This window comes from Amphiprion ocellaris, chromosome 24 (assembly GCF_022539595.1).
Source record: "Amphiprion ocellaris isolate individual 3 ecotype Okinawa chromosome 24, ASM2253959v1, whole genome shotgun sequence".
NCBI classification, from domain to species: domain Eukaryota; kingdom Metazoa; phylum Chordata; class Actinopteri; family Pomacentridae; genus Amphiprion; species Amphiprion ocellaris.
This window is the reverse complement of record NC_072789.1, coordinates 19,951,438-19,962,523: the sequence shown is the minus strand read 5'-3', so window position 1 is coordinate 19,962,523 and position 11,086 is coordinate 19,951,438. Positions and strand designations below refer to the sequence as shown.

The following is an 11,086-nucleotide window of genomic DNA, read 5'->3' as shown; positions in this document are numbered from 1 at the left end:
ATTTATTACGGTCGTTTTTCTCATGGAAAAAAATTAAATGTGCTGAAAAACAACAGAAATTTCAATTAACTGATTCTAAAATAACGTAATTTTGGATTTGTCTCTGATTAATATGCTTTTGGAATCAGTACTATTGAGACAATAGATTGTCGTTTGGAACTTTTTGGATTTTTATCCTCAAGATGATTCACTAAAAATACTACCTGAGATAATATTAGAAGTAATCATTCAGTAAATGTGTGTTATAAATAATTTAACTGTAATGACTGAATTAATACCGTTTGTAGACTTGACTGCATGCTGTGAAGTTGTGCTGTTTCGAGCTTTAACGTTGTTTACGAACTTCCACGTCCGGATGCTGTGGAGGGGAAAACCAAAAAACACGCCTTTCGCTGCGTCACTTCCGGCTGCTGTCGAGCCCTCATAACATCCACTGGAGACGCGGCTGAGAACTAAGCGCTGCATCTATTGTCAGGACATTTTCCCTCGCAAACACAAAACATAAGCATGTCGGACACGGTAAGGACGGCAGCTGCGGAGGGTCGGAGTCAATTATTATCACCGCGAAACGGAATTGAAACATGTAAAGGCTGCGGTGGTCGCTGCCTCGTATCTGGTTATCTAACATGCTAACTGTTAGCTCGTGTTGTTAGCCTCAGGCCCACAACTCCCAGCTTATTTAGCCGCTAGCAGGTAACAGCTAGCAGCTAACGGCTAGCTTCGGTTTCTAGTTTACACCTGAAGTTCTGCCGTTGAATATCGATCTCTGTCGGCCTTTTATAACCGACTCAGTCAGGATTTAGTGTGAGAAGTGTGTGAAATATAGCTTTCGGGCCTTTATTCTTTAAAAAGAAAAAGCTGTGTTGCGTTCAGGTGCTGCTTCAGTGTTTTGTGTGTTTGTTGTTGTTTAGGAGACAAAACCATCCAGCCAAGACGGGGGGGACAAGAAGGATGGAGAGTACATCAAGTTAAAAGTGATTGGTCAGGTGTGTGAGTATGCTTAGGAGTATTTACAACTAATTATTGATTATTGACATGTTACTCATCTGTTAGACTCAAACGTGGCTGTTTACAAACATCTTCGGTTGACGGATCTAGTAAATATGTGTCAGCTGTAAATGTTATAGTTGACCTGCACTTAATAGAATTAGAATTTATTAAATATTCTAGCTGTTATCCTAGAATAGAATACAATAGAAGATCCTTTATTAGGGGAAATCTGCAACGTGACAGTAAGAAAAGCAAGAAAACAACTTTAAATTAAAGAGGTTACGTATACGCGCTATAAACACAATGTAAATAAGAACAACAGAAGAACACAAAGATACTAAGAACACAAATTTAAAGAATATTTCCAGCAGGGGTGTCAAACATGCGACCTGTGGGCAAAAACCGGCCCGATTTTGTAAAGTTTCCAGAGAAGACATTAACTGCAGATTGTGAATTAGTAAAACTATAAATTTAAAATAATTTCTAGACCATGACAAGTTGTTTTGATCATAAAGTAAAATACTAGATTGTTGCTTTTGTTTTGTCTCGTTTTTGTAACGTATTTTTGTAGTTTTTTGTCTTTTTTGTCTGACTTTTGTCGTTTGTCTCATGTTTTTGTCGTTTTGTGAGTTTTTTTGTCCCACTTGTGTTGTTTGTCTATTTTTTTGTCATTTTATTTCTCGCTTTTGTCATTTTTTGGTCTCGTTTGTGTCACTGGTGTAATTTTTTGTGTCGTTTGTCCATTTCATTGTCGCTTTGTAACTTTTTTGTTTAATTTTTTTGTTTATTTGTTTTGTTTCGTATCATTTGTCTAGTTTTTATCATTTTGTGTCTCATTTCTGTAATATTTTGTCTTGTTTTTGTTGTTTTTTTGTCTAACTTTTGTCATTTGTCTCATGTTTTTGTTGTTTTGTGTTTCCTGTTTGTCCCGCTTGTTTTGTTTGTCTATTTTTTCTCATTTTGTTTCTCGCTTTAATCTCTTTTCTTTCCTGCACGCAACATTGTAATTAAAGTCTTTTTTAAGACGTGCAGTGTCGATATTTATCTGATTCCATTGAGAAGAAGCAAATTAAGCCAATTAAAAGTTGATAAAGGTGAGTATTCATGCATTAATATAACAGGTGAAATAAATGATGTATTTGTAGTATTTTCAAAGAGCTCTTGAGTGTTTTCCAGCTGATTATTTGTCTGTTTAGTGTGGTTTTAGTTTTGTTTCTCTCCAGTAATTTTAATGCCTCATGCTGCTCCTCATCACTTCCTCTTTCCGCCCACAGGACAGCAGTGAAATCCACTTTAAGGTGAAGATGACAACACATCTAAAGAAGCTGAAAGAGTCTTACAGCCAGAGACAGGTACAGGAGGAAGTCGCACTGAGAAATCATCTCCTTTTATGAACCAGGAAACACTTTCCTCACTTTGTTGTGTTTTTCTCTCAGGGCGTTCCGGCCAGCACGCTAAGGTTTCTCTTTGAAGGACAGAGAATTGCAGACAACCAAACTCCAAAAGAGGTAAACTTGTCTTTTCTGACTTTACCAACATCCGTGTTGATTCAAAGAGTCTTTTGTGTTCCTGTTCTGCTCTTCATTAAACCTGATTAGACAGACTGTTTCACCACGACGGCTAGAAGTTCTGACAATTTAGGAAAATCGATGCATTTTCGGCGTCATTATCGATTTGTATTGGGGTTCGTTTTCTTGAACAATGAATGTATCTGTGGAAAAGTAGCAGAAAAATGCAGGTTAGAGCACAAGAATATGTTTCCAGACATCTGTTTTTATTCAACAAGTCAAGACCCAAGTAGATTCAGCTTGGAGGCAAAATGATTGAAACAATTCATCAATTATAAATCACCGGATGAATGTTCCTTCTGCAGTCATTTTCTCACTCATACACCACCATTCAAAGGTTTGGGGTCACTCAGACAACTTCATGTTTTCCATGAAAACTCACACTTTTATCCATGTGTTAACATAACTGCACAAGGGTTTTCTAATCATCAATGAGCCTTTCAACACCGTTAGCTAACACAATGTAGCATTAGAACACAGGAGTGATGGTTGCCGGAAATGTTCCTCTGTACCTCTATGGAGATATTCCATTAAAAATCAGCCGTTTCCAGCTACAATAGTCAGTTACCACATTAACAATGTCTACACTGGATTTATGATTCATTTAATGTTATCTTCATTGAAAAAAAACACTGCTTTTGAGTCACAAATAAGAACATTTCTAAGTGACCCCAAACTTTTGAATGGTAGTGGATGTACTGTGTACTGCACAAGGAAAATGTAAAAAAAAGAAAAAAAACACAACAAAAAAACCCCCAATCTATTAATTCAGAACAGTCACAGATTTGTTTTTTTTTTTTTAAGTTTTAAACTGGTCTCAAAAGTCTGATGTAGCAAGGGTTTGCCTTGCCAAAATACCAATCTTTAGGCCTTTGTTAGCTGTTGGCTAATTGCTAAGCTAGCATTAGCATTAGTCACACATAGCCAAAATCGCTGCCAGACATGATACATTTCCTTATAAGGTCATTTCGGGTCAAGTTAGCATGCTAGCGTTAGCATGCTAATATTTAGCATGCTAACATTAAATTTACATCAGTAAAACAAAACAATATACATCAAAGTAACACTGGAGCCTCATGTTAGCATTAGCAGTTAGCATTAGCATGCTAATGCTAACAAGCAAAAATTGTTAAGATTCAAACTCACCAGTTCCTTATGATCACAAAGCACAAAACATGGTAGAGTCCCAACACAAAAGTACAGGTCTGGATTCTACAAAAAGGTACAAAACAGTAGTTTAAGAATTGTGCAAATGGATAGGCTTGAAAAGTCAATATGTTGGAACTGACCTGAGCAGCTGCTGTCTCTGGCTCCTCTCCCACACAACTGAGGAGAGTGGAGTCAGAGCAGCTTATATAGGGCTAGAGAAGTCACCGATTGGATGATTGCTGTCATGTGACCTGGTCACATGTCATGAGGCATTCATGGGCAGGGAAAATGTGGGAAAAACTAAAATCGAGTGGAAAAATGTATTTCAACCTCAGTTTTCACCCCGGTTACACTGAGTTTTGCCGAGTGATCTGAATCATTCTTAGACAAATACAGAGATGACTAAAAGCCGATTTTAATGGAATATGTTACTATCGACACACATCCACGTGAAAGTTAATGACGACATTGTGAGAGCAGCTTTCAGACGGCATTTTTTTAAGATGTACGGAAAAGTTCCTGCAGATGACGGCACTGCAGATGGGTTCAGAGTGGGGCTGCAGCTATCAATTATTTTAGTAATCGAGTATGCTATCAATTATTGTGGTGATTAATCCAGTAATCGGATTCCAAGCTTGCCGTCGCAGCATCAAAAGATGAAGTGAGTGCAACAGAAATAACCATCCTGGTGTAACATGGGCGGACATCTGTGGAGTTTAGTACATATATAGTATAGTACAGGTATATTATACATACATAGTATAGTACAGGGGTATTCAACTAAAACTCAAAGGCATAGGAACCTGACATATATATATATATATATATATATATATATATTTTACCGTCATAATTTTTATGTTCCTCGTTGTACTCAAAACAACCTGTTTACAATCTTTTCATTTTGTGGAAAACGAGTCAAATGATCGTTAAACGCTCCTCTCTGTGTGACGAGTTTGAAGCAGAAAGTCTGAGTAAACAAAGAAAGCTGAAAACCTCCTTCAAACCTGTTTACTCTGACTGAGGTTTTAGTTTTTGTCGAGTCACACAGAGTCTGACTATATTGAACAGTCTTCATAGTTCAGCCTCTGATCTGCTAAATGCCGTAAACACTAAAAAAGCTGCGCCGGTTAAGATAGAAGCATCCTGTCAAACGTAAAATCCCCTTAGAAGTTATTGATTATAGGTCCGTATAGGATGAAGTCGGGGTCCAGTTAGTGACCTGGGGTCTAGGATGGAGTGGATTAAACAAAGCCTCCATTCAGAGATTTTTGCCTCTAGGAATTTTAGTGATCTAATTACTCTAGGAATCGTTTCAGCCGTAGTTTAGTGTGACTAAAATCAGGAGGAATCCTTCGAACTGCGTCACTAGAAGCGTCTCTGTATTGTTTTGCAGCTGGGCATGGAGGACGAGGACGTCATCGAGGTGTATCAAGAACAGACTGGCGGACTTTGGAATGATTAAGCCTCCTGCGTTTTTAAATCTTTTTTTTTCTTTTTCTTATTTTGTATTTTATTTTGTATGTATGTACGTATTTTTTTCATTCCGTTTCAAACCATCTGGATCAAAAACGGACTCAACCAGGGCTTCCATGTTGTTGTGAGGGGGGCGAGGTGAACGGGCCGAGGCGAGGCTGAGGACGGTGCCGAGCGGAGCGACAAAATTCACAGACCAGCATCTTTTTCTGTTTGTTGGTCTTCGACAACCACACCGTGTTGTACCAAACTGAAGGAACAGTTCACTCACAGCTGAACATGTGCAGCTTCGTTTCAGCTCCCGATTAAAAAAAAAATAAAGAATCAAAGTGGCTGTGCTGTTAAGGTCCACAGAGTTCAACTGTTGATCTTTTAGATCTTCAACTTTAGAAGCCGTTCTTGCAGAAATGCAGAATGACCAAAATAGGACAAATAACACGAAACAAATAAAAAAAGACAAAATTCTACAAAAAAAATTGACAAAAATACGAAAAAAATTACAAAAGCAAGAAACAAACTGACAAAAAAAACCCCGACAACACAAGCGTCTCTGCAATTTTTATACTTTACAAAGTCGGGCCAGATTGGACCGTCTGGAGGGCCGGTTTTGGCCCGCGGGCCTCATGTTTGACACCCCTGCGGAAGCTGAAACGAAGCTCATCAGCTGATCTGGAGTTAACCTGTGATGTCTGGTCTGTGGGTCTTTATGTTTTCTTCACTGCTGAGTCAAACTGTCCCATCTCAGTGCACAGGCGTCAAAATGACAAGAATTGAAAATATGTTTTATTTTTTATTAATTAGAATTTCATTTCCTCAAACATGGCAGACATTTTTGATGATCAAGTGCTCAAAAATGACGGGAAGAAGCATCGATTTCTGTCAAACTGCTCCCAGATGCAGATTTCTGGATGCACTCTTCCTTCAATCCAGTTCTTTTTTCATTATACTTTGAAAACCAAGTTAGACGACAGAGCTGGAGTTATTTGTCTTGTGTGTTTGGTCTGGGGCATTTAGCGGCTGTGGGTTCTTAAAACAGCCGGATCGAGCTCTTTGGAACCTGAAACCGTGGCAGGAAAAGCAGCGCGTCGACATTCATGTCTGTAGATTTGAATAATTAGCATTTTCTGCCTCTGTACTGCGCCCTCATGAAAGTGTAAAATCCTGATGATAACTGACCGTCTTTGGTGACATTTGAGGCATTTTTTTTTAAAGATAATAATTGTGCTTTACTTGTATATGTTGTATTCAGTATTAGAGTGTTTGAATGATATGCCTTGTTCTCTCCAGTGTCGTCTTTTATTTATACTCGAGGGTTTCATTCTGTAACGATATATCAAAGTGTAAAACTCGTTCTAGGAACCCTTCGCTCTCTGACACTCACATGGTGTTTTTTTAAACCTGTCGGAAGTCTTTCAGATCGCTCGTTTTTTTAAAAAGCTTTTGTTTTTGGAATGAAACTCTCGATGTGTGTCCTGTACGAAGTTCCTCGAGGAGGTTGGGATCAACACGTTTTTATCTTGAAATCGACTCCTGAAGGAGGAAATAACCGCTGAAAGGGGAAACAGGAAGCAGACGGTTGTTTCTCTCTTCACAAACATCAGGTCGAAGTGGATTGTGATCGAATCGCACCTCTGGGACTCAAAATCCAGCTCCTAAAGCAAACTTACATGTTGGCAGGTGACAGCTGTCACTTCCCAGAGGTGCGCGCAATAAAATAAGAGATTTTAAGACGTCTTTTGAAACGTTGCCTCAATTGGATTTCCTCAACCCGACCTCAGCGAGCAGCTCAGGTGGACGACTGTTCATCACTGGAGGAACGTTGATACAGATGGTTTGAAATTCTGGAGATGAGGTTTTTGCTTTTTTTGAATAAAATATTTAAGAAAAAAACGTGACTGGTGCTTCTTATGGGAACGAATGACACCTAAATATGTTCAGATCCAACTAGGGCTGGACCCGAATATTTGGTAGTTTCTGAATATTAATTTTGAGATCTGAATACCCGATATATATATTTTTTTGTATTTATATAAATAAAAATTGCTATTTGGACCAGCCTTAGATCCAGCATGAGTTCAGTTTGAATATTGTACAATTATTAAAATGGTAATAATTAAGTTACATCTTATACACTAGGGATCAATAGTTTCAGAACATTGCAGTTTTTTCAGTTTTTTATTGAAATTTAAGCAGTTCAAGTCCAATGAGTAGCTTGAAGTGGGACAAAGGAAAGTGGTAAACTGCCAGAGGTAAAAAAAATAAATAAATAAAAAAATTCTGAAAACCATAAAATAATGTCCATTTCAGAATTATCCATAAAGGCCTTTTTCCAGGGAACAAGACGTGAACTTAAAGCTGTTCTGCAGCGATGGAGGTTGATCAAGCCTTGAAAGTTGGAGCTACCAAATCCTACAGATGTCCCAACTTTTCTAGATTCCTTCCAACCCCTCTGTCTGCATAAAGTAGTGCTGGAACACACTGTGGCTCCACACCCTCCAGAGTATTATATGAACAGTGTTGTACTGCAGACAGCAGTGTGTTGCTATTAAAACAGAGAGGAAAAGGCAGCCTCTAAAAACCTGCAGCAAGTTTAAAAAATAAAATCACCATTAAAATCACCAAAATGACACAATTTTTTAGAGCTACAAACTGTAAAAACAGAAAAATTACGCGAATTTTTAACTTTTAAGCAGCCTTTAAACTAATAATCTGTGACATGTGACTCCATCAGGAAAATTATCCAAATCTAGACTTAAGCATTAAAATTTAGTCTGGTTTGTAACTCTAAAAGACCTCCGGTGAGTTTTTAAAAATGTGTTTTCATTTAAAAACATCAATTTGCACCATATTTTAGAGCTACAAACTGAAGATTTTTGACAGCCTTTTAACTAATCAGAAAAATTAGGCAAATCGAACATCAAACATGAGAATCTCTAAAAGCCTCCAGCAGGTTAAAATTGCATATTTTTACCAATAGAAGAGAGACAGACCATCAACACTTAAAATGTAGGTCTGTCCTATAGAGTGGAAAGACAAAGTGTCAGTCAGTCCAGTTTTCTTCACCATCAAAAGGTTCAGAAACTGGAGGAAACTCTGACAGGAAGAGGTCTGGAAGACCCAAAGCCACAACCGAACCAGAAGACAAGTTCTTGAGAGTCAACAGCTTCAAGCACAGCTTCATAATGGTCTTAGTAGGAAGTCTCTGTTTCAACTGTGAACAGAAGACTTGGAGTTGCAGCAGAAAGCCATTGCTCAAACGTCAAAGTAAGAAAAAGAGGCTTACCTGAGCCATGAAACACCACCAATGGACGACTGAAGACTAGAAGAAGGTATTATGGACTGAAAAATCACAATGTGAAATCTTTGGTTCATCACTAATTTCTGTACGTCGTCGAGTAGAAGGGATGGTTCCTCAGTGTGTAACGTCAGTGTCGTTCTTGTCACAGCTACAGCTTAAGGCTGTGGGCTGTGGTAGTGCTTCCTGTTCTCTCTCTCCTAGGTGTGTTCTAGGTGAAGCTGGCAGCAGGTGTGCTGCATTGTAACCAGCAGACGAGCTGCAGGTGGATCTGAGTGACTGGTCTCTGGGCGTCTCCATAAAAGCAGATGGCAGCCGTCATTCGAAGCTGGACCGTCGTCTAATCTCCAGTTAGTGCTGGGAGTAGAACTGTCTTTGCCACCAGCCTAGAATTGCCAGTAATTCTGTTTTCTGTGTTCAGAAAGCTGATTCCTGCCTGCTGAGTTGCCTGGGTTCCTTCGTCTGCTGGTTTTCCGTCCAACCACGGATTCTGGCTTCTTCTCCGGAGGATCTCCACCTGTCGCCAGCTTAACCTGGGAACATCAACGTACACCTGGAAAGAGGACTTTCTCTGGAAACACCTACCACGACCGGGTTCTACTGATACCAACTTACCAAGCACATGGTGAACACCTGGAGGGAGAGTTCTGGATGAAGTCAAACCAAAAGGACTGTTCTCAGCTCATCAGTTAAGTCTCCAAGCCCTAGTATCACCAGACTCTTTGTATTGTTAATACGTCGAATTAAATAATCAGCGTTCTGTATTTAACTTAATGTATTTTATGCTCTGCATAGGATAGCTGTAGTCTGGGGTTTCAGCTCATAATTACTGGTAGTTTAGGCTGGGTTAGTTTAGTATTTTCAGTTGTTTCCCTACCTTGGTGTTGCCATACGTGGGTTAACCTTAGTTTCAGTTTCCATGTTCATGTAGTTATTCCTCCGTACCTCTAGATGGTTTTTGTTTTTTAGTTCTAGTAGTAGTTTAGTTCTTCTTTGTCTAAGATACTAGTTCCGGTTCCTGTATTGAGTTTCTTGTTGTGAATAAAAACATTTTAAAATGTTTACGCTGGTGTTGTTTCATTTCCTGCTCCTGAGCCTTTTGAACTTGCCGTAACAGTTTTTGGATCTTTTAGAGCCATTTTTCCATCTTTTAGTCTAATTTTTGGATATTTTGGGGTAATTTTTGGATGTTACGGGTGAATTTTGTTTGTTTTGTTTTTTTTGTTGTTTTTCGATGTTTTACTGTCTGTCGATAAATGTAATTTTCCTTCTTTTAGTGTCATTTTTGGATCCTTTAGTGTCGTTTGTGTCATTTTTCCATCTTTTAGTGTCATTTTTCGTTATTTTGGGGTAATTTTTGGATCTTTTGGGGTATTTTTGCAGGTTTTAGTGTCCTTTTTCCATCTTTTAGTGTCATTTTTCAATATTTTGAGGTAAATTTTTGGATCTTTTGGGTTAGTTTTGCATCTTTTAGTGGCATTTTTGGATCTTTTAGTGGCATTTTTCCATCTTTTTGTCATTTTGGATCTTTTAGGGTAATTTTGGCATCTTTTGGCATCATTTTTGGATGTTTTAGTGTCATTTTTGCATCTTTTAGTGTGTGACTGTCAAACATGGAGGCGAAAGCGTGATGGCCTGGGGTTGTTTTGTTGGATCCGGGGTCGGTGACGTGTACAGTGTGAGAAGTACTTGAACCTAAACGGCTACCACAGTATTCTGCAGCACCATGCAGTACCCTCTTTTATGTTCCTAGTTGGTCAGGGCTTCATCCGACAGCAACATAATGACTCAAAACATCAGTCCAAGCTCTGCCAGAACTACCTTAGGGGAAAAAGCTCAAGATGGTGAGCTTGAAAACATGGAGTGGCAGCACAGTCTGCAGACTGAAACCCCATGGAGCTGGTTTGGGATGAACTGGACAGAAGAGCGAACGCAAAGAACCACACATTTATGGGAACTTCTGCAATAGAGTTGGGAAGAACTTTGTGAAAAATATTTGATTTTCATTGTGGAAAGAATGCCACGAGTGTGTTCAGCTATTATATCTGCCAACGGTGCTAACAATGTTCCCTCTAATGTTTCCTGAGTGTGAGCAAACACACAAACTCCCTGAGCGTTCCTTGGACCACTGTGAGCAACATCAGACGTGTGCACTGTGGTCACACCAGCATCACATCCATTCAAGTTACATGGTTCATTAAAAGAATCACATTACAGCATTTACATTTCTGTTAAAACACTTTGTCAACAGGAGCCAGTTGAAGGCTGCAGTGATTTTAGTGACACTACAATGTATAAGAGTGAAGTTATTGAATATTTGTCTCTCTTTACTGTTGCAGAGGTTTTGCAAATTGCAGACGGACCCTGTTCACTCCATAGACACCAATGTTATTCCTGTAGCTTGAAAGACAGCTACTTTTGATAAAACTGGGCTTGTAGCACATTGTCTGCCTTGCAACAATGGGAAAGAGGCACCGTTTATGTTTTGACAACCTATATCTAATGAGTTATTGATGCTGGAAGTCTGAATCTGTGAATATCTTTCCAACTTTACTGAACTTGGGGCCACTACCACCTAAGGAGTGATATATTTAATTTTGAAAAAAGC

At 38.9% G+C, this 11,086-nt stretch overlaps 1 protein-coding gene across 2 annotated transcripts; it reads left to right on the top strand.

The window, feature by feature from the left end:
- The first annotated feature begins 383 nt into the window (after nucleotides 1-383).
- Nucleotides 384-9,540, top strand: sumo1 (small ubiquitin like modifier 1). Of its 2 annotated transcripts, XR_008600722.1 has the most exons (6): nucleotides 384-519; nucleotides 912-986; nucleotides 2,265-2,342; nucleotides 2,427-2,498; nucleotides 5,104-8,828; nucleotides 8,900-9,540. XR_008600722.1 is itself a non-coding variant. In XM_023261265.3 (5 exons), exons 1-5 carry the CDS (start codon nucleotides 508-510, stop codon nucleotides 5,170-5,172), a joined length of 306 nt encoding a protein of 101 aa, XP_023117033.1. In that variant the 5' UTR covers nucleotides 384-507; the 3' UTR covers nucleotides 5,173-9,540. The 2 variants fall into 2 exon arrangements, 1 of the variants encoding a protein (XP_023117033.1); XM_023261265.3 differs by having other exon boundaries at nucleotides 5,104-9,540.
- The last annotated feature ends 1,546 nt before the right edge of the window (nucleotides 9,541-11,086 follow it).